Source organism: Gymnodraco acuticeps, unplaced genomic scaffold (genome assembly GCF_902827175.1).
Source record: "Gymnodraco acuticeps unplaced genomic scaffold, fGymAcu1.1, whole genome shotgun sequence".
NCBI lineage: Eukaryota > Metazoa > Chordata > Actinopteri > Perciformes > Bathydraconidae > Gymnodraco > Gymnodraco acuticeps.
Genome location: NW_022990023.1, coordinates 6,071,509 through 6,095,687, shown reverse-complemented (window position 1 = coordinate 6,095,687; position 24,179 = coordinate 6,071,509). Strand labels below are relative to the sequence as shown.

The 24,179-nt window shown below is 42.5% G+C and overlaps 1 protein-coding gene across 4 annotated transcripts in view; it reads right to left on the bottom strand.

The window, feature by feature from the left end:
- Positions 1-24,179, bottom strand: part of trrap (transformation/transcription domain-associated protein) — a 119,026-nt gene that overhangs the window by 5,943 nt on the left and 88,904 nt on the right. For all 4 annotated transcript variants that reach the window (XM_034214292.1, XM_034214293.1, XM_034214295.1 and 1 more), the window contains 8 exons: positions 22,009-22,170; positions 15,549-15,639; positions 14,881-15,086; positions 12,452-12,713; positions 5,170-5,395; positions 4,832-5,049; positions 3,370-3,554; positions 2,314-2,517 (listed from right to left, as the gene is read on the bottom strand). In XM_034214292.1, the coding sequence (XP_034070183.1) occupies positions 2,314-2,517; positions 3,370-3,554; positions 4,832-5,049; positions 5,170-5,395; positions 12,452-12,713; positions 14,881-15,086; positions 15,549-15,639; positions 22,009-22,170 (1,554 nt within the window). The remainder of the gene's footprint in view (positions 1-2,313; positions 2,518-3,369; positions 3,555-4,831; positions 5,050-5,169; positions 5,396-12,451; positions 12,714-14,880; positions 15,087-15,548; positions 15,640-22,008; positions 22,171-24,179) is intronic.

Sequence of the window (24,179 nt, the reverse complement as noted above, 5' to 3'; positions counted from 1 at the left end):
ATTGTTTCTGATAGCAACGTTTCTGATAGCAACGTTTCTGATAGCAACGTTTCTGATTGGGCCGTGGGTCCACATTTCAGATATTACGTCATATCGGACGCAAATCTGGATCAGCTCCGTTGTTCCCCGATTTTAGAGCTTTGGGTACGGAGGAAAAGAGAGAGGGTTTTATTTTCTGACGCTGCGTGAGTTCCCCGACACACCGGGGACACATCTCTATGTATAAAATACATCAACAAGTGCATTTTGCATGATAGGTCCCCTTTAAGGAAAAAACAATAAGGCATTCAATACGTTTATTTATTCTGTTTGTAAATAAAAAAAAATCTGAACAAGCACATGAATGGATGATATAAATTAAAAATAACAAAAAATAAATATATACTCCTTTCCATCCCCCACAGTCCTCAGACCACATTAGCCCAGCAACAATTAACTCTCCTTCAGGAAGGGGGAGTAACAAAACAAGCTCCCCCAACAAAATGGCTTCATGTATTGATCTGGGTGGACCAGACACGGTAACACGTCAAACTATCAGCAGCAGAACATCAATAATCCTCAATTCACTCCCGCTCCCCGCTGACTTAAATATATACAGGCGCGTTTTCATCTTTAAGCCTGCGTTTATGTGCGAGAGGACGGCTCTGGAGCAGCCACTGCAGGAAGATAAGCTCCTCGTATGAAAAGGTGAGAGGCTCTGACAGCTTTATAGCCCGGCATTTCATCCCAGCTGCCTCTCCTCGTTTTCCTCTGCCTCGCCTCTTTCCCTCCCTTCTTCTCTGCCTCCCCCCCCCCCTCTCTCTCCTACTGTCATCTGCTCCTCTGGGCCCGCCGGAGGACCTCGAGGCGCTGGGCTGAGACACCAGAAGCCCCCCCGAGGCTCAGATAAGCCCTCAGACAGTTGGCTGTGGAGGCAGCGCTCAGAATGCTAAATCTCCGCGCTACTGGCCAGCGATGGCTTCATTTTGGGGCCGGTGTGAACTGAATGACACAACGTTAACGAGACACTCTCTGTGACTTTGGGGATGTGAACTTGAGTGTGAGAAATGACAGATACTGGGTGATTTTCAGAAGATACTGCAATGATACGAGAGGAGATAGAGAAACTCTTACAGAAGGAATTCTCGAGATGATGGTTTAGGAGGAAGGGCGTTTAACTGAACTTCCCCCAGGGTATTAATAAACTGTCTTTTTAATACTTTATATATCTAGGAGGAAGTTAGGCTTCATGACAGTTGCCCCGTTTCAGAAAAATAGACATAAAAGGAGGAAGAAATACCTTTAGCATCTTAAGAACCAGATATTTCCCTTAGGATTTTTGCAAAATGAAATAAAATAACATACAAACAATAGAAAACACAACGTATTTTTTTGGTTATGTGTTTCATTACCAATAACTGATGATGACTGAGCCAAGCGTAATATAAATACTATGCGAGGATATAAAGAATTAAAATAGATAATTGAGAAAAAGATACATAGTAAATATAACAGGGAATATAGCAATATGCACATGCAATATATACAGGGTGTATTGCTATTATTATTATGATGTACCCTATATGACCCCTTTGAGTGCATCAAAGAAAACCCCTTACAGGTCAAAACGGACGATAAAAGGTAGTATTATTTACTAACAACATCATTCTTTGATTGACTTCCAGCCTGATAAAGCAGGACCTTTTAATCGATACCTCAAACATCAGAGAGCTCATATAGCAGCACCTAAAGGAAGTGAGGGTCTCTGGAGGCAGGGTGGGGCTCAGTGCTGCTGCTGTGATGTCCTGTCCTTGCACTCTCTCTGTTTGTGTGTAATGTTTGTGTGTGTGCGCCGTAATCCTGCTGTGTCTAATGGGATCTGCGGAGTGGAACAGGCAGAGAGGGGGCTTAATACCAGCGCTTAGCTGCCCGGAGGAACGCCTGTCAGCAAAGGCCGATTAGGATCAGAGGGGTGGGGTGGCCGACTGACACAATCATCTTTAATAATGACTTTCAGAAAGCTGTCTGCGGCGGGCGGAGGCACGCACCAACGCGGCCCGTCTCAAATTGAAACGTCTTTGATAGCTGTAGAGCAGAGGGACTGAATACAGCGTTCTGTCAAAACATCCTGCGCCCCGACAGCGGCTCTGACTGATAGGCCGAGCGTGAATGTCACGGGGGAGAATGGTAATTCACACGGCCAGATACGGAGACGGTAATGGTGATCTCTTAATGCATCTATGAGGGTATATATCTACTGAATTAGCCCCCCCCGTCACATGGAAGCGTCTCGCCCTTGACGGAGAGAGTCGGACATGTTTCTGTCTCTCCTACCTGAGCGATCTGCAGCATCTCGGGGTTCAGCCTGTTGAGGTGCAGCATGAACTCCGCAAGGCCGATGAGGGCCAGCTGGATGGTGAACATCTTCCGGAAGGTCCAGTAGTCGGTGGCGTTGGGGAAGGTGTGCAGAGCCCACTCCTTCAGCATGCTGCGGGGCACCATGTTCCCCTGCACCTCCTTCAGGATGTCCCGCAGGACCTGGTGGTAGACAGGAGGGGGAGGGGGAGGTCAGCAGCTGACTTTGAGCTTTACTTTCATTTTGACTAAACACTTAACAGAACAAAGAGCTGCCAATGATCCTCTCGCTGAAAGTGCATGTGTATACTGTAACTGTGTATTCCACCAGTCAATCTTCTTCTCCAATGGCACTTTTCAGACATTATTTCATGTACACAGTGGGTTATTTTAATGCAGAGGTCAAGCGTAGAAGACTAATTTACAGCTTATATTTTTGTAGGTTATTGTATGTTACAGTCAGAGTGCAAAGAGTCTTAAAACAATGTATGCAATGCAGCAACTGAAAGCTTATAATAATATATTGGGGAGGTCTGGATGGGTTCATTTTTTTTCTTTTCATGGGTAATTTAAGTCATTAACAGTGACAATTATCATTATTACAGTTCACCACTGTGAAGAAAAAACATCAAGTAGTAGCCAATCAGTTGAGGAAGGATTAATGTTGCATTTTAATAAAGAACGCATCTATTATCTGTGACTGGTTTATATAGCAGCATGCAAATTCACTTTGATTGACCCGACAAAGCCACTAGCAAACTGTCCTTGTCCCAGTGAAAACCATGCATGTTTAAATCTGAATATTGTTAATATTCCTTATTAAATTATTCTTTATCTTAGACTAAATAAAAGCTCGTATCCTCAGCTAATCAAAAGCTGACGACATGGACATAGTTTGATTCCTTGATGACACGGCTGCATGAAGCGTTTAATTACAATTCAATCACCTGGGAGGAATGTCAATGAGGGCCATCAAATTAAGTCACACTTGTGCTGCATAATGCAAATGTATTGTTATGATCCTCGTGTGTGTACCTGGTGGCTGGCCTGTGTGCCTCTGGCCTGCACCGTGGCCAGGCGATCGTAATATCTGGAGATGGGGTTGTCGTGTTCGATTCCTTTCTTGGCACAGCGCTGTTTGTAGATTTCCACCAGAGACAGAGACGAAGGGTTGTCTTCTACCAGACGCATCTGAGGCGACACTGCTACCACTCGGGGCACTGAGGGTGGGAGGGAGGGAGGGAGGGAGGGAGGGAGGGAGGGAGGGAGGGAGGAGAGAGGACACAGGTGGGAAAGAGAAGAGGGAAGAAATAGGAGGGAAGAGGAGTGGTAGTAGGGGAGGAGATGAAAAACAAGCAAGTCAGTCACACAATTGTAAACATTCGTGCCTGTTTTACCACAGTGTGAACCACCGGTCTAAACCTACTTCTAAAATACTCCAGAGCTGGTCAAAACAGCTGCAGTGAAGGCGAGCCATCACTCAACAACAACCAGGGTCAAAGGCAGTCTCTCCGTGAACGCAGTCTAAACATTTACATACACTGGCACCAAGAATCAAATCTATAACAGCAGCCATTCCAGTTGGGAGGAAATGGGTTGGAAGGGACCGCTGAATTCCCCGTCCATATTCCCCTTTAACAAACCAATCAAGTGCATCAATTGAGAGTGGGCAAACATCTGGGCGGAGGAAAACCTCAAGGGGATGACAGGAGAGGAAATGGCGCTTGAAAGGGGGATTGAGATTGTGTTTGTGTGGTAAGAAAGGGAAGGAAAATGATACGGTCGCTGCCAATTGTTTTTAGTTTACAGCTTCAGGGGACTGAACACAAGCTGGTACTAGAAGAACAGATATGGACAAATATGTGTACAAAAATAACAGATTTTTCTATTTTGTTGACCAAAAACTCACATGGGGAGGAAGTAACTCGTTAAGTGAAACATACAAAAAAAATATAATTTTAGTCAAAGTCCTCCCTAGATGACAGGGGTGTCCAAACTACGGCCCGGGAGCCAACTGCGGCCCACGGATCATTTTGAATCGGCCCTCAGCTAATTCAAAAAGTATAATGTAACATGGCCCACAAATGAAACTTGTGCTTATATTATACTTCTTAACTATAAATGTAAAAATATATTACACAGTAGACTCCCGTGTTAATAAGACCACTTTTAAAATAAATTCAGTCAGTTAAAGTTGGAAACATTTTCTAACAAATCTTAGTTGATAAGAAAAACCCCCAATGACTTATTTACATAACAAGCTTGAAATACACCCTTCATATGTCTCCTTATTATAATAAATCTGAGCTTCTGTTGTAAGGGATGAGCTGCCAACACTCACAAGCATCATGTACCTACATTTGACTGATTTTGCTAACTTATAACTGAACTTATGAGGCAATATACCTCTAGTGAGTGGCCCAGCCCTTCGTATATTTTTCAGCCCTGCTATATGACTTTCAACCCAATGCATCTGCGTCTTTCATTCTGGTCGTACCGGTGAAGAAGAGGTGTCTCTTGGTGGTCTCCTTCCTCTTCTCCAGACAGGGGTTGAGGAGGCGGAGCAGCTGCAGGACCCTCTCCTCTCGGCGGGACTCCGTCAGGCAGGCGTCGTTCATCACCAGGTACGGGTAGATCTTTCCGTTGTGGCCGCGGATGTAGAGACGACGTGCCGCTGTGTTGTGTTTCTGAACGATCTCCACCCGGGGCATGAACCTGGAGAGAGGGAAGAGATACATGATGTGGGAGAAACAATATGTAGGGTTGATTCTACTTCCATATCACTTTTTTACCAAGTATTTTTTACTTGATACACTTTTGTAAAGAGTCCCTTACCGTGCGATCTTGATGTAATAGTGTGTGGGTTTGGGCATGAGGAACTCCCCGGGGATCTCCACCTCAGCCGTCTGAGCGGAGAAGTTGCTGAGGAAGCGGCACTTCTCCTCGATGAGGAAGAACTTGGGCAGCTGCTTGGTCTTCGCCTCCAGGATCTTGATCCACTTCTTCAGCTTGGAGATGAGATTGTGGAGCTTCATGGAGCCCGGCACGCTGAAGTCAAAGTCTGCCAGGGAAGGAGAGAGAAGTCGATGTTACAGCAAGAAACTCCTTATTCCCCCAACCCTTAACAAGTGTAACTATTGATGCATTTATTAAATATTTACGCAATGAGACTTTGATGATTTAACCAACATATTGTTTTAGTGGGTAAAGAAATGTACATGAATTAGTGAAACGTAGCCTTTACAACCAGGAATAGACAACCTAAAGAAAATATTACGATAGTCAAAATCTAACACGATATCTAGTCTTATATAACTATATCGTTATAAAAAAAATGCCATTCGTGCGAGATCAGACTTCAACAGATAGCTTTCAACAACCAATCTAGAATATAGACACGTTTTTAATGAGCATTGTTATATGTTCAAGTTTTTTGGACCATTTCTCCTTCCTCCTCTCTGCAGGTGACAAAAGCCAACTCTATGCTCTAATCAATTTCTAGTCTCACATCACGATATCGCACTATTGTCGACATATAGCATGGCGGCCATGGCCCAAAAGAAGGGATAGGAAAAGACCCAAATATGTTAAGAGTAGTGGCCGAGTGATTTTTCTTTTTCTAAGTAGTTTTTTGGGCTAGACAGTGGCTGTATTGGGGAGATTGCGTTTTTTCCCATGGCTAGGGATTGAAAAGCGTGTACTTGGCAGCGGACTCTGCACCTCGGCTGCCAGCTGTAAACACTGAGCTCCCCAAAAGCCCAAACCTGGCCTAGTGAACTTGATGATTAAGTATCATTGGCTTAAAGCACACCGTGATATTCAACTGTAAGAATAGAGATAGAAAATAAAATGTGAACTTGTACAAAAAATACAAAAGCATATGTCAACGACTCAACGTTTTACACTTCCCCTCCCTAATCAACTATTCTTAAAATGCCCTTAACCCCATAAAATGACCCAGTGGAGCTGCATTAGTGCCAACATTACAGCACTTTAACAGCAGCTCCCATGTGTGTTTTTGTGTGTGTTTGACCTTTGACCTCCTCTGTGGCAATGCGCTCCCAGAGCTGTGCTATAACTACCAATGTGTTTCTAGGTAACCTTGCCAAATAACATACATTTCAAAACACATGCAAGCAGCATACGCACAAGGGACAGGATTTAAAAGTGAGTCAAATAGATTAAGCAAAACAGAACAGAAATAAATATTGGAAAACAGAATTGAACGCTTAATGGTGAGGTGACACTTAAATGCAAACGCTGCAGGGCCTGTGTGAAACCGGTAAAGATTCATTCAAGTTAGATCAGGCTGTTTGCTTTAGCAGATGGACGAAGAACACCTTGTTTTTCTCACAGTGATGGCCTCGGGGGGGAGGTGGTTTCACATCTGGGAAATGTCCGATGTAAATACGCTGTTTCACTGTCGGCCACTTCGCTGCAGCAGGGTGGGGAAGTGCCTTGCTTAAGGGAACTCCACGTATAAGTTATTCATTGCAGGCTCGAGGAGAAACGGTTTGCTCCATCAACCTAACCCCCCCCCCCCCCCCCCCCCCCCATGCAGGCTGGGAGCTGATTAAATTAGGGCTATAAAAATGAGAGTCTTAAAGTATTAGATTCCTGTTTCAAGTCACAACTCATATTGCACGTAACGTATTGTGATGGGCTGCAGCAACAACAACGGAAGGAGGGGAGCCAGGCAGGTTTTCCATTTTAGAGTAAAGCCCCCAGGACATCACACACACACACACACACACACACACACACACACACACACACACACACACACACACACACACACACACACACACACACACACACACACACACACACACACACACACACACACACACAACACACACACACACACACATCACACACACACACACACACACACACACACACACACACACACACACACACACACACACACACACACACACACACACACACACACACACACACACACACAACACACTACACACACACACACACACACACACACACACACACACACACACACACACACACACACACACACACACACACACACACACACACACACACACACACACACAGTTATAATGAATCCATGAAACTGCAAGGCCATTTCAAACCAGCTCAATCTCTCCCAGAGTGAGACCTCCTAATACTTTAAATAAGCCCTTTAAAACAGCCAATGTTCTTTTCGGCCCGACCCTATTTCGCTATCCGTCTGCCTGCAATTCTCCTGCCTCGATAGCGGAGGGAAAATTGAAACGGTCCTAAAGAATTGCAACCCGACAACAATTCGGCACCATAAAAGGGTATAATGCTTACAAATAGACAAAGTGAGACGTGGAGGAAGAAAGCAATATCATTCTGTCTCGATCAGATATAAAGCATGTTACCTGTTTAAATCTAAAGACGGCTGCACGTACGACTCAGACATTATTACAACTCGTAAAAATGCAATGTATTAAAAGCAGTAAACATGCTGTAACGCAAGAGCAAAGAAGGCCTTTTAGTAAACACATCATAAATGGTAGGGCTGCCTGATATGGAAAACTTCTACATTGCTAATACTTTGACTGATATTGCAATTCAGATTGAGTTTAGAATCATACATCTCAATGAAACATATGTGAATCTAATAGTGTTTATTTTTAAGTCCATAGTATTAAATGTGTAGGCCCGGATATATCTGCAGCTCCAAAATACTTATATACTCGCATTTAAAAGGGACCCGATTGTGCTCATGTTCATCATTATCTGACATTTATTGTGCTCGCTGCTATTTGAGTTTTGCAGTAGTCTGAATAACGATTTCGATCAAATTGTAATAATTGTGCAGTCCTAACAATGATTTCACCTTCTTTGGAGCTTTAACTATACTTAATAGAGTGTGAGAATATGAGGTTTAACACTAAAGTTTCGGAGTAAAAAAAATACAGAGGTGTTTTGTTGAAAGTGCCGTGCAGCCACAAGAGCAGAAGACAGTTATTTTCAGTCCCGCTCGTATTTGACCCCTGCTCCACGAGTGAGCGGCGGGAACAGGATGCTGAGACACACAGCGTAGTGTGGGAAGCCTCCAGGTTGACCTCTGACCTGTGTGTAGAATCCAGCGCTGCTGCTCTGCCCTACCTGATAGACCACAGCAGACGCTCTGCACTTCAGGAGCAAATTATGGATCCACACTCTGGAGGTGGGTCACCTCTGTATAAAGAAGCATCATTCCCTCATGGACTGCCCTGGTTCCTGACTCAGTGTGGGGTGGTGTGAATGTGTGTGGTGGGATGGATTCAACTCAACTTTATCTGATTGGTGAGCTGAAGTCTGGAGTGCAACAAAGGTCATCGCAGCAGAAGAAAGTAGGTTTTCTGGTTCAAATTAAAACCTTACGAGTAACAACCAGCTGAAGGTGCATAGCCAAACTGCTTAACCTAATTACGTTTAACTATGGTGAATGTCATTTCAGCATAACAAAGGACTATTTAATAGGCACGCAAGGAAAAAGCCAAGAAGAAGCTCTGGAACACATCCGCTGCTAAAACAGTAACTCATGCAAATAGCATTCGCCGTAATTGGATTTGAATGCCTCCCTGCTGCCAAACGTTGTGTGCACACATAAACCCACATTTTCCGGCCCACAAACCCTGTGAAAGCGCGTGAGCCACTAACTCGGTTCGGGGAATGGGAGCTCGGCTGCTCGGCTCTGTAAACCCTGTTTGTTCTGCTTGGGAGGCTTGTGTGGTTTCGGTCTCTGTCGGCCCTGCTCCCATGATGCAGCTGGGTAGCGATGGTCTGGTGACATGAGCACAGCTGGCACCGCAACATCTGGGAAGATTCACCAGCAGGACGATCACTTTGTGTTTGTTCTTTGCACGTGCCGTTGCCATGTTTTTTCTCGCAAATACCGCAACACCTGTCTATATGAGACTGTCATTCCCATAGATTACTATCTGTTAATCTCCTCTCTATCATCGTTTAGGCTCCTCTCTAATTGTATATGATTACCAGCTCTGGTACACCCATGAATGTCTTTTTTCTCTAAGTCACTAGATCATTTTTTCCCTAGCTTCTTTTCATTCACTCTCAGTCCTTGTCCTACGCTATCCCAGGGCCAAACACATTAGCGCTATTGGCCACTTTAAGACGAGTAGAGGTGGAAAGCATTAGACGGGACGGGGGGGGGAGTGTCTGTGTGGAAATGCAATAAAAAGTAGAGGCGGCCCGAGTGTAATCCAGCGAACATGTATGCAGTCAGTCCGTGAGAGTGGAAAGGAGAGAGCAAAGTTTATTTGAACGCTGAAAGCTGCAGACGGTTCTCGTTTAAAACCCAGTCTAGTGAACTGTGGTTCAACTCCCTCATGTAATGTAGGAAAACAGACACGTGGCTTCCAAAAACAGGGGAATGATTGTGGAGAGGAAAATGTCTCAAAGGGGGGATTTGGCTGAGATCGAGCTGCACCTGTCCGGTTGGATTCTTCAGCGTGAATATGAATCTGAACATGCAGGCCAGAAAGACTCAAAGCCTTATCAATGGCTTACAAGCAAAGACATGACAAATGATTTTGAAATGTTTCATCCAGAATTGGGCATGATCCAGAGTGTTTTCCAAATCCACATTTGTCTAGGTTACATCAGCTCTGAATGCATCTGTGACTTCATTTTAAGGTAGACAACAAAGTACAGATATGAACAGCACAAGATAAGAAATACTGAACAGGTTCAATATATAGCAAGAAAGGCCCCTGTCGCATTATTTAAACGTCTAAAGTGTAGGCAAAGGGATCATTTGGGTTACTCAACGTAACCTTGGTTCTTTGATAACAGATTGAGGTGCGCTATTAGGGATTTTCTAAGCTATCAGGATTAAACATGTAGCTAATTTAAGCCACAGGCTATCTTTAATTCACGCCATCAAAGGGTCACCTCAAAGGCAACATGGCATCTACATTGATGACTACAACGACATGGGTAGTTAATGCTGGCAATGCAATGGCTTTCTCTGTAACGAGAACATAATAGATACCCTTCCATTGTTGTGAACTAACATACGACAGGATAAGCGTTTCATCTCTATGCCACGGTAGCTTTAGTAGCAATACACTCTCAAATGTTATTCTCTTCCAATATTTTATGAGCTATATTCACTTTCGGAACAGCAAACAGCCCGTTAACAATGCTTGGTTCCCTGACAAAGAGGATCAAAACTGTAGGCGCAACATCCAGCTCCAACCACAGTTACACGGCACTTCACTGGTGCTAGTGGTACTTAGCCTAACTGGACTTTCACTACATTTACATTTCAATATAAAAAGGGCTATGTGGTGGAAGTCATTGTTCTCAGTCTCTAAGGGACTGTAAGTCTATTAAACCTGCTTTGAGAACCCATGTTACTGTTATATAAGCAGCTGCCAAGACATTTCATTTCAGTTCAGTGTAGAGATGTACTGTAAGAAATAATGTTTCACAGACTTTTAAACCCTGAAGACTTTTACAACAGTGTTTCATAATTTCAGCTGAGCCAAGAGCACTCATCAAACAGATCACTGTGGAGCTGCAGCAGCGTAGAAATGTAGCTAACTGTGGTATAATCAAAACCAGTGTGGGCGTGTGCAAACAGTGTAATAAAGACACACTGACTCACACGTATACCTATTTCTGACCAGTCACCACCTCTAACCCATCCCTAAATCAAATCATCTGGTTGGAAACCTTAATTACGTTGCAGCACACCAAAGCTCCAGCTTCTCAACAAAGCAGTACAGATTTGAGCTAAGTACAGGAATAATGTAACCAGTTCATTATCTACAGATGCCATTTGGGTACCCGTCTCATCAACTTTGGGTTAACCATGAGAGTGACGTGTTTTACTCTCACTGTAAAACACCAAACAAAGTTAGAAGAATAACACAAACACTGCTCTAGTTATCTGTGAGGTGGCTGGAGTCTGGCTGTAGGGTGAAAGGCAAACAGGTGCTGCTGTCAAACACACAGTGGTACTGTAAGACGTGGATGCAGAAAGGTGAATCATGGATGCTTAAAGTTAACATAGCTGACATTCATGAAACTAAAGTGTTAAAAACAACAAAGTAAACACAGAGAAAATAAAAAAGAAGGCTCTTCAACACTTCTTCCTGTCTTTCTGTATGGTTGTATTTACAACCGCATGATTTGGAAACAATTGTTGATTGCTATTATTTTTGACTGATATTGCAATTGTGGTATAATTGGCGATACAAAAGCGAATAGATGAGTAACACCTACGTCACTTCCGGGTGAAAATGACGGCCCCGCCCACTTTTGGGGGAAAACAACGCTGCCATTTGAACGGCGGTCAATTCAAATTTGAAGTTTTTGCCAATCCGATCAGAAATTTAAGAAAACCGTGGATTTTTGGATCTTCAAAGAGCCCGATTACGATGGCCAGTCAGGCAAACAATTACATTAACTCATTGGAAATCGACGATCGGGCTCGATATATGGTTAAATATAGCAGTAGACGAGGCCATCATTTCGCCAGCTGTTACTCTCATGAGCGAGACGGAAAATAATAGTTGTATCATGCCAGAAAGCTGCTGTGTCGTTTATTGCTCCTCAAACATTAAAACAAATCCAGAGTTACGTTTTTCTGTATTTCCTCTAAGAAGAAAGGACAGTAGAAGAACAGCTCTGTGGCTTCAGGCTTGATCGCCGTTCAAATGACAGCGTTGTTTCCCCCAAAAGTGGGCGGGGCCGTAATTTTCGCCGCATCTATGGACATCGATTGCCTACTGCTATATTTAACCATATATCGAGCCCGATCGTCGATTTCCAATGAGTTAATGTAATTGTTTGCCTGACTGGCCATCGTAACCGGGCTCTTTGAAGATCCAAAAATCCACGGTTTTCTTAAATCTCTGATCGGATTGGCAAAAAATTCAAAATTTGAATTGACCGCCGTTCAAATGACAGCGTTGTTTTCCCCCAAAAGTGGGCGGAGCTGTCATTTTTGCCCGGAAGTGACGCATGTGTTACTCTCATCTATGATCATGATATTAAAATAGTGCTTTTAGGCCTATACCTCTGCAGAAACATACCGTAGTCTAGATTTTTGTCCAGCCTTAGGTTTATATTCATTCAAAAGCCGACCTACCTGTAGTGAACTGTCCCTTCATCTTCTGGAAAACGGGGTCCTGCGCCGTGGCCTTTGCTCTGCGGGCCAGAGACTCGGAGGCGGCGCTGGAGAACATGGTGGAGACGTTAGGAACGTTCTCCAAGCCCACTCCAAAGGTGCTGACCAGCTTCTTCACAAAGTTCAGAGTGTGAGGAGTGATCTTGGCGTCGGACACGGCGCCGCTCTTCTCAAAGGCAACGGAGTAGCATTTAGCCAGACCCTGCTGGAGCTGCCTCAACACCTGCAGAGATGAGGAAGAGGAACAGAGAGATTTGGTTAAAAATATAGATTCAGATCCGAAGTACAGCGAAATTCCAAGCATTCCCGACGGTGCAATCGCACATAACAGACAGTACAAGTACAATTTTGACAATACAAGCTAAAACGTTTAATATATAATCACTATAAATTGGACCTATGATACATTGAATAGTACGCTTACAAAACAATACAACATTACCATACAAAGAGTGAATTATTTGGAATTTTGACCATAAGAAAAAAGCAATAACTATAAAACGGCTCAAACCGGACATCCTATCGCTTGACATCTGGTCCGGTACAATCCGTTAAATATTTGCTATGGATAGAATCATGTTTTTCCACGAGGCTCCAGGAAGAACAATTTGAGGAAACATGGAAACAGTGGCAACAATACAAATTCCAGGGACGACCATCCTTTGTTGCATTTAACTTATGGACAACATTTTCCTTATTTTTCCAATTTTAAATAATCCCTGTATCCCAATTAAACGTTTTCTCAGCTTCTATTTATAATTTTTTTTACTTACTGTTTGTTATTTAATTTGCCGTTTTGGGTTCACTTAATAGAATGGTCTGTCAATCAAACTGTATAATCAAGACTATGTGACCACACACACACACACACACACACACACACACACACACACACACACACACACACACACACACACACACACACACACACACACACACCACCCACACACACAAACACACACACACACACACACACACACACACACACACACACACACACACACACCACAACACACACACACCACACACACACACACACACACACACCACACACACACACACACACACACACACACACACACACACACACACACACACACACACACACACACACACACACACACACACCACACAACACACACACACACACACACACACACACACACACACACACACACCACACACACACACACACACACACACACACACACACACACACACACACACACACGGTGATGATGGCTTCTCGGGCCCGTGTGCCGGTGGAACCAAGCATAGAGCCTGCAGCTGCTGCCGAGTGCCCCAAACCATCACAGATAATCACACACACACACACACACACACACACACACACACACACACACACACACACACACACACAGGCAAACTTCCGGCCCTAAATCCCTTTCCCCATCTCACACTCTCACCGCCACCATCCATCACCTGTCTCAGCCTGCCGCCTCCTTCTCCCAGTCCTCTCCTCCACCCACAGAAAACAGACACCTTGCATGTATTCTGCCGAGCATGGCTTTAAGAGTTTGCAGCTACATCCTACAAAATCAGATGTTCATCTGCTCCATATATCTGGAAACAACTCCCAGTAAAGTAAAGGTTTGATGTAACGCTTACTTACTTCTTTTAAATCCAGGCAGAAGACTTTTTTATTTGCCACTGTCTTTTGCCACTGTATTAAATCAATCAATAAATCAATAATACATATTTATATTATCAAGTTCAGTAACCTTTTCGGTTGGTATTTTATACCCATCTTATTCTATTTTAACTTGTTTTAAAGTAGTTTGTTGGCTTTTTAATAATTGTTTTTAAATGTAATTTGATGTGTTTTTGTGTATGTTTGTGTCTTTATGATTTTTATGTTGTTTTTCTTGTTAAACACTTTGAATTGCCTCGTGGTGAAATGCCTTTATTGCCACTGGTATATAAACACAGTCAGATGAATAAAGTTGAATATTATATATTAATATATTTATTATAAAACTATTAAAAACGCTGCTAGAAAGGCAAAGGGCAATTGAAGCTGACTAGCTAACACAAAAAGGGATTTGAGAATATGCGAGCAAAAAAATAATAAATCAATCAACATATTCTGCCATTAATGAGTTCAACACTAGCTCAGTGTGTGAATGTGAGATGTCGAGGACCTATGAACAGTCAGGTCGGGATCACACCTCAGATCAAACCGATGTGTCGGCCCACCAGAGAGACAGCAGGGTCGTCTGGCGTGACACACTTACACACACTCCTGCGTTCACACTTATACACACACATGCATTACAAGTCTCACAACCTGCTGTATTGTCTTCTCACCGTCTGAGAACCCACGCGCTGTCAGACACACAGAGAAAAACCAGCAGCTTTGTTCTTCTCACCTCCTCGTGCCAGTTCTCCCTGAACCACACCATCTGGTCCACGATGCCCTCCAGGGAGGAGAGCAGCGTGGGGTGGAGCTCGCGCTGCATGTGCATGATGCGGCTGCAGCGCCACATGGGAGCCGTGGCTCGGATGGGTCCGGGGTCCGAGGCCCCCGAGTGAGGCTGGGCCCCCACTGAGCTGGGCTGCTGCTGTCCTGAGGAATCTGGGGAGGAAGAGGAGGTAAGGATGAGCGGTGGAGAAAGAGATGTGACGGGAGAATGAATAGGGTAGGTTGTTTTATTTTTTGTATTACTGCCACATTTGATTCCATTCTATTCCTATGTAAATATACTGCTATACTTTTAATTATTTCTCTATATTAATGCTATGTTTTATGTATGCACCATGACATCAAGTCAAATCCCTCATACGTGTAAACCTATTGTAAAGCTAAAATAAAATATCCTTAGTAGTTGCTCACTCCAATGTTATTTATTTTCTTTCTGTTCATTTGGTTTTTGCTTTCTGGGAGATTTACTGCAAGGGTTTAAGGAAAGAGGGTGCAGCGTTAAGCCCCCTAAGCAAATGTGTAATTTGTGATATTGTGGTATGAATACAAATGTAATAAAATAGATGCTCAGATCGGTGAAAAGTCAACACATTACAGTCGGCCGTGTTAGCTTACCACTTTTGTAGCGCTCCCTCTGCTCGATCTTGAGCGTCAGGTAGAGGGTGCGGATCGGGAAGTAGACAGCCTGCGGGTACACTCGTCCCACCTAGCAGATAAAAGAGGGTCACAGATTACATTTCAAAGATTCCCCCTCAGGACCACAACGGGGGGGGGGGGGGGGGGGATACAGTGTGTGCATGTGTGTGAGAGAGCGATCATACTGATACAGCCAGAGACTCTGCTGTAACACACGCAGTGTTTGAAGCTCAGAGTCAGGGGAGTTAGTGAAGTTCAAAACACGCCATGAATGAATTACAAAAAAACTGAATGTGCTTGATGATGAAATTGCCCTGAGGACTTTCACGAGAAGTCACTGACAGCGGTGGAAGGCTTAATGGTTGAAGTCAGGGCGTATAAAAGATTTTAAGTTTGGCAACACATTGCAAAATCACCTCTCCAACTTGGTGGAGGAGGTTCCTTTGATAAGTGAAGCAGCAGGTGCGTGCCGTGTGCAGAGTGATTTACATAATCTGACGCAGGTCACAGTTCATTGAGAAGGCACGATTGGTTATGCATAGCCTGTTGGACGGCGTTTAAACTAGATCATATTCTGAAATCTGTTTCCACTGGGGATGTCTGCAAAACGTCCCCTCTGTTGGACGAATAAAGGCATTCTGATCTTCTGCAAGTATATCAAGAAATTAACTAAACTTCAATGTTTCAAAGAAAGTAAGCAAGCATACTTTGCAGATGTTTTCTTTTCTTCTTCAGTTTGTCATGCTGTAGTCTGAACGGCTGTTTAACATTAATGTTGGGGAAATAAAAGATCTTTTTGAACATTAAAGCATGTAAACATGTCCCAGTGGAGGCACTAAATACAAATATGAACCTGAAAATGAGCAGAATAGGGCCCCTTTAACCATCTTGAACATGCAGTAGAAGCTCTGAACAGATTCCCAAATGCTTTACGTGGCTGGAAATACCAATTCTTTCTAAACCTGTCACCAAAGGACATTCAATTTCATAAAAGGGCGACCGCTGCGACACATCGCACACAAACTGTAAAGGAATCACCTCTTGAATATGAGAGGTAGACTCAACTCGACACTGATACATTTGTGTGTGTGACATTTGGCTATTTCTGCGACGGCACAAAGCGAGAGCCTAAAGAAAGAACATGAGCTGTGACGGAGATCCCTGGATCGAGCAAACGCTTTTATAACATTTTTTAAAAGCGCTGGTCTTAAAGAAAATGTTTTTTATATTTATATGATTTAAAGGGGGACATGGATATAGAAATGTGGAAGTATAATCGTACTTAATGCGAAGTGTCATATCCAAGAAATTCTTATGAAAAGTTCGTTTAAAACATGTGGGATGGCAATATACAATTTACATATCTTTTGGACATGATACACCATGTTATAGTGATGTCAAATGTTAGCAAATCTCAGAAATGACAAGACAAATAAACAAGTTGTAAAAAAGAATTAAAACAGATCTTATTTCTTGTCCTTCTAGCCTGGTTTTAAGCCCACGAGGACCAAACCACACGGTCTCTCAGGTTTTGCGGCTGGCTGAAGTTACAAAGCTACTTGATCCCTCTGTGCGCCTGCAGGGAAGAAAGAGATACCTCAACATTTCAACAACAACACTGAGCTCGCTACGACTTAAAGTGGGTCGAGGTTGGATGGTGGTGATGGAGGAGAGAGAAGGAGAAAGACAGAGAAGCTGCTTTCTTCATATTTCCGCCTGAGGCTAAATGGATTTTTGGAACCTGTAATCTTTCTCTGACATCCTTCTCAGGTCTTCAGACGAAGTCTCAAACTGCACAAATCAACACGGCAGGTCTCAATTTTTTTTTAAAGAGCCTCATCTCACTCATAACTCAGGACTGTTCATGGAGAGTCAGCAGGAGACAGATGGGATTAACTAACTGCTCGAGTAGGAATAAGCCTTGGCAGTGTGGAGATGATAGAGAAGGGAAAAACGAAAACTATTGAACTCCATCTAGGAAACCATTTTATACTCCTTAGTGGGAGTTAACGCAGCTGTGGAGCCTTCAGCCATCACCAAATTGGTTCAACCATTAAATGTGCAATCGCATACATATTACGGAACATGAATTGATTGCTAGTTTCTACATTGCACACACATTACACATTAATACAGCCCTATGACACTATCACTACACCCCATAACACCATTATCACACCCATGTTACACTATTATTACACCGGTATTATATCCATGTTACACTATTTTTAAACCCTTATTAGACTGTTATAACAACCCTTTTACACCATTATTAAACTGGCATTTTTGTAGTCCATTTCCTGTTTGTCTTGTTTTACCCCGGCTGACATTTCATTAATCCCCTATATTACCCTGTGCCCTGTAAGGTGTCCTTGGATGCTATGAAAGGCGCCCCCCAAATAAAATGTATTATTATTATACCCAAATTATAGACAGTTATTTCACCTATATTACACTTGTATGGTCCCCATATTTTACCCAAGTAACAACAAGATTATAACCCTCTTAGACTGTTATTAAACCAATTGTACACATGAAGACAGGCTGTCAAATGATTGTTTCCCCCAGGACACACACAACCATGTAAGGGTTAAATGATCATTTGTGCCACAGCTTCGAGTAGAAAAAGCAACGGTCATAAAATAAATATAAGAACATATAAGCTACCCATATCTGTGAGGTAAATATAGGGACATTTGCACAGTCCAATCCAATCCACTTTATTTCTATAGCACATATTAAAAACAGAGGGTTTACCAAAGTGCTTCACAGCAAACATAACATTAAAATATAATATTACAATAATAGATAAAAGGCACACATAAGAATTAATACAAGGCTATGGACAGACAATGAAAGCATAAACATCGCTCAAACTGACTCGAAAGCGAGGGGAAAAGAGGTGGGTCTTTAGACTTAAAGGTTTGGAGGCTAGACGACAATTTGACATGGAGGGGGGGCAGGTCGTTCCAGAGCCTGGGGGCTACGGCTGAGAAGGCTCGGTCTCTTCTGGTCTTTTTATTGGTTTTAGGGACTACCAGCCGCAGCTGATGAGCCTATGCATTTAAACCATTTCCCCGCACTTCTGTTTATCCCTAATATTTTTACATTCTAAATATTGCATGTAAAGTCATTTTATCAGTGCTGAAAAAAGGACATTTTTAAAGTAAAAAAAAGTCTAAAAATGCAGGACTAGAGTCAGGAGGCTAACAGCAGCATTACAGATGAAACAGGAAGGGAGGCAGAGAGGCAGAGGTGGAACCAGAGATCAACCCGCTAATGGGAAGATAAGAAATGTCATATTTTGGCACAGCTGAAGGGGGGAGAGGGTGAGCGGTAGACAGCGAGAGAGGCTGGGTGAAATACTACGATAACTTCTGATTCATCTTCCCGCCTGCCCCCGGGCGCTCGTCTTCTCACCTTCATCAATATTTCAATTTTTTTAAACATCCCGCCGCCGTAGAGAAACTGTAAATAATTCAGACGGGAAAGCAGAGACAAAGCCTGCCGTGCATTAAGATGTGGTTTACCCTTTAGATGGGGAAGAAGATGGACGAAGAAGAAAGACGTGTCAACCTTTTAACCCCAACTCATTACAGGGTGACGAGGAAGACCAGAGGAAGGACGGGTTTCTCTATAGAGGGAACATCTCTACAGTCACCCATTGACATTCATTCATAAATATGCAGAAAGGCAGGTGCTGTTATCTCATTCCGCTGTAACAAAGAGGTCACAACTTTGAGCCTTGGAACAACCATGTGTCCTAGTTAAAGGTTCTCTAGATCAGTGATTCTCAAACTTTTTTCAATCATGTACCCCCTTTGAAAAACAAATTCAGCCAAGTACCCCCTGATCAACACAAAAACAATTTGTTAGGGAAGAAATGCCTATATAAAGAGGTACAGTACAGCGCTGCACCATCAGTGTCTGATTTATTAAAACAACAACCTTGTAACTGAGAAACACTTAAATGCTACATTTCAAATGTTTACAATCCATCACTAAATTCATGGCAAACCAATTTTAATATCATGCAATAACACAGAGACGACATTAGTTGCATTGAACTGATCTTTTTAATAAGTTGTACTTACATTTTAGTGAGAAACATGGGCTTGTGCTTCACTGAGGATCTTTGTTATTGTCAGTGACAGGAAGGCCACTGCAGTTATTACACTTCACTTTTTGAAATATGTGTAACTCTGTGAATATAAAACCCACACTGCTCAAACTTCTTTACTTTTTTTTTTTTTTTTTCATTAACATAAAATAAATCTCACGTACCCCCTGCAGTACTCCAAGGTACCCCTAGGGGTCCGCGTACCCCCATTTGAGAACCACTGGTCTAGATCAGTGCTTCTCAAAGTGTGGTCCGCGGACCACTGGTGGTCCGTGAGCGCCCCCTAGTGGTCTGTGAGTATATTGGTACAATTTCACATTTGAAATAAATAAATAAATTTAAAGTTTTCCGCACTCTCGCGGGAATATCTCCGCAATGGAGCGAGCTTAAGTTTCACTTTCGATTGCATGATATAGCCCAGCGCAACACCTTCATCCCACTTGCTGCCACTTGTTTGTACCATTTTCAGGCGATTTGTAAAAAACGATGTGTTTTTGGATATTTGTGGAGTTAGGTGGTCCGCGAGTGTTTTTTTATTGGTTAAGTGGTCCTTGGTGTGAAAAAGTTTGAGAAACACTGCTCTAGATCAGTGCTTCTCAAAGTGTGGTCCGCGGACCACTGGTGGTCCGTGAGCGCCCCCTAGTGGTCCGCGAGTATATTGGTAACATTTCACATTTGAAATAAATAAATACATTTAAGTTTTCCGCATTCTCGCGGGAATATCTCCGCAATGGAGCGCACTTTCGATTGCATGATATAGCCCAGCGCAACACCTTCATCCCACTTGCTGCCACTTGTTTGTACCATTTCCAGGCGATTTGTAATCTGTTCTAGAAAAACGATACGATTTTGGATATTTGTGGAGTTAGGTGGTCCGCGAGTGTTTTTTTATTGGTTAAGTGGTCCTTGGTGTGAAAAAGTTTGAGAAACACTGCTCTAGATGGATCAATCCCCACACACGATAAAAACACAACTGCAAATGATTCTGTATGTTTTACCAGTGTTTCTCTACTTCAATGCTAGGTTGAATTAAGCTTGTTTGTCAATGAACTTATCAAACCATCAGCGTGATGCTTCCTCTTTATCTGAATGCTAAATTGTTGAGGATTCCTAAATAAAGCATGATAAACTTTCTATCTATCTTTTAATGAGTCTTATTCAATAAGAGCTGGGGCAGGAAAATGCAATAATGATGTCAAATATCAAAAAATAAACCGATTTATGAACTCAGTTGTGTTTTTCCACTGCTTTTAAACATATAATAATATAATAACAAATTACTTGCTTTAAAAAATTGTTTTCCAACTTTCCAACTGAACACATAAAAATATGTTTTTATATGTATATGAAAACGCCATTTTCTACTCTTTCATCTAAGTGTGTGGATCTGATGTATTATTGCCTTGCGATGGACATTGTGATGAGATTGCAGTGTAAAATGGCAGGAAATTGCGATAGAAAATGCGTTATATATGCGTTAAACACATTTTTTGTTTACCTCCTGTCTCACCCTCTCTGTCTATCCATACAAAACCACCAGTAAGCAGGTGAATACACCAAGTTAAAACACCACTAACTCCACCACAAGCTCCAGCGTAAGCCCACAACCAATAATGAATACAAACAAAAAGCATTGGCTCCTACAGTGTTTCTCTACTATATGTTGTGCAGGGCTACATCCACCTCTTACTGTACATTTTGCACTTGTATTTCAAAACCTCTTCTCTCAACCCTCCCCCCCCACCTCTCTCTCTTTCTCATCCTCTCCACTATATTCCTGCTCTGCTGAGAGGACGATTGTTTGCTTTAGCACACTACACTTTGAAGATCACCCTCTTGAAAATTGTACGGAAATAATACTCCATTAAGCAAAGCAAATTAGTCTTCGGTTTAATTACCAGCTCTGTTCCTGCAGTGCAGGTGTGTACCATATGAACTTAATAATCATTTCTTGAACAAATAATTTAAAAAGCAATTCACCGGGGGGACTGATGGAAGCCAATGAATGGCTGTAACAGGGACAGTGAGAGAATCTGAATGCTTCATTTGGTAAATAGGAAGCAGGGGAGAGGCCACTTTGACGTGAATGCAGTTCATTTATCTTGATTAGAAAGACGTGCATGGGCACTAATGCACACACAGCGGCCTCATGTGTTGCCCCAAATGGATTAAAAAATTAAATTAGAAAGCAACAAAGGGGAGATTACTTTTCAATGCTGTGTTTGAATTGATAAAGAGTTGAAAATCAGGGCCAAGAGCGTTTTGGCTTACGCGTAATGGACATCTAGATCTGTTTATGGGATTTTGTGAAAGCCTCACCTGGCTGATTAAGTTGAGCAGAGGTTTTCCTTCTGATCCCACCAGGCAGGTCAGGAGCTGCGGTATCCATGCCAACCACTGGATAGGCGGGACCCCGATGCAGTATTTGTCCACAGCGTCCGCTAAAGTGTTCTTATCATCGAAGCTGAGCAGCCACAACACCTACAGATGAAGGGAGAAGACACAATGTGTGAGAAAGGAAAGAAGGAAGGGTAAAGGCCATTCATATTTATGCATACGAGTATTCGCACCAGTCCTCGTGACTTGAAAGCCAACTTTGCACACTCCTGTTTTGTTCCACACTGCATGAATTGGAAAAAATGACACTTCGAGTATTTTGACCAATATTTCAAATGCCATATGATTTGCAAAATTAGAGGGACTGATCTTTATGAAACATTATTTCAATTTCCATGAAAAAAATATATTCAAATGATCATGGTGGACTTTGATTAAAGTCTGTAGAAAAACGTTTGTAGGTCTCTTCACATATTTCACCTTTACCTATTATCGTGATTACCGCAATTTGGGCATTGCATTAGTCTAAATAATGAATTTGATAACATCTGGATAAATTGTGCAGCCCTATTCCACAGTCCAGTTATCGGGGTATGCAACTTTGGTTTGTTTGCCGAAGACGACCAAAAACGTTTGTTTAAAGAGAGGCTGTGTGAGGAGGTTCACAGTCATGCCAGTTACCAACATGATTTAGTCTTTAAGGAATAAAACAATAGCCAAAAGGTCTTGAACTCTTAGCAAACAAGGAAACATGGATTGTTGTTTGGTAAATGCACATGTGGAGTCCCGTACTGACAAAGAAGAAAGGAATAAACAAACGCAGCTCTCAAGGAAGTATCATTAACATTTTCTAAAAATGTCTCAACTGAGTAAATACTTTTAGACACCATGTATAAAGAGGTAAGGTCTCTATCATCCATCAGACCCTCACTGCCCCCCCCCTCTGGTTCTGTCACAGCAGGAGAGCAGAAACATCCTGGCATCATCTCTCTGATCAAAGCAGAGCCAATGTGGAGGTGTGCCTCTACATTATGATGAATACATTAACCCCACTCAAACCCCCCAGGCTCTCTACACAGACTGTGTATAATTACTGATAATGACCGGGCATCTCACTTCACCGCCCAGGAGTTAGCACTGCCAACCGGGTGTGGGGGAGGGGCTCCAAAATAAACATGTAACTGGGATGTGAAGCAGATAATGGTAATGATGCGTTCACATTTATTATGAACCAAGCCTGAGTCTTAGAGGAAGCTGCTCTGTGGACGAGTCTCTCTAATCTGACTCCACTATGACTCTTAGAAATCTGAGTCCCAGCAGAAAGTGGAGTCTTAGATTCTTCCAGCTCATTCATAAATAATGTAAGAAAATATCCAGTTTGCTAAAATGTTGCAATGAAGCAAAAACTAATTTGCGATAATTTTCCACTGGTGGATTGTAATAAAGCACTTTGACTCAAGTTCTGATCTTTAAAGGTAGGGTACGTAATTCACTTCAGCAACACTTTTTGTTATATTCCATGAATACATGAAATGCTTTGACAATAAATACATTAAAAAAAATTGATCTGTGGAAGCCGTGGCGCTGTAAAAAGCACGACCAATCATCTGAGCCGGCCCGGCTAAAGTAACTGGATGGCCTACCTGCCTGTCAGCCTTCCATCTGTGCTCAAACTCATCTCATGCCCTCATTGGTCATGTGCGCGTTCGTGTGTTGGAGGAGGGGCTCTGTGAGGAAGTCTGAAGGAAGGGGCAGATTTCTTTCGGTTGTGTATTTTCAAATTCTAGCACTCGAGCTGGTTTCTCCATTCTTACCTCCCCTACCTTTAAGTACACTTTTTGGGTACTTGAGTAAAACCATTTTATGTTAATATATATATATGTATTTCATTACATTTAGGAAGGCAATATTGTACTTTTTACTGCACTACATTTATCTGAAACTTTAGTTACTTTATAGAATCAGATGATTAGCTAATTTAAATTAAGAATAAACCAATATATAATCATATCGACAGTACTCCATCCTTTCACACATGTTTTTATATATTAAAAGTAACTATGAGGGTTTAATAAATGTAGTGGAGGGATAAGTATAACTACGTGTGCCTCTGAAATGCAGTAGAGCAGACGTATAAAGTAGTATAAAATGAA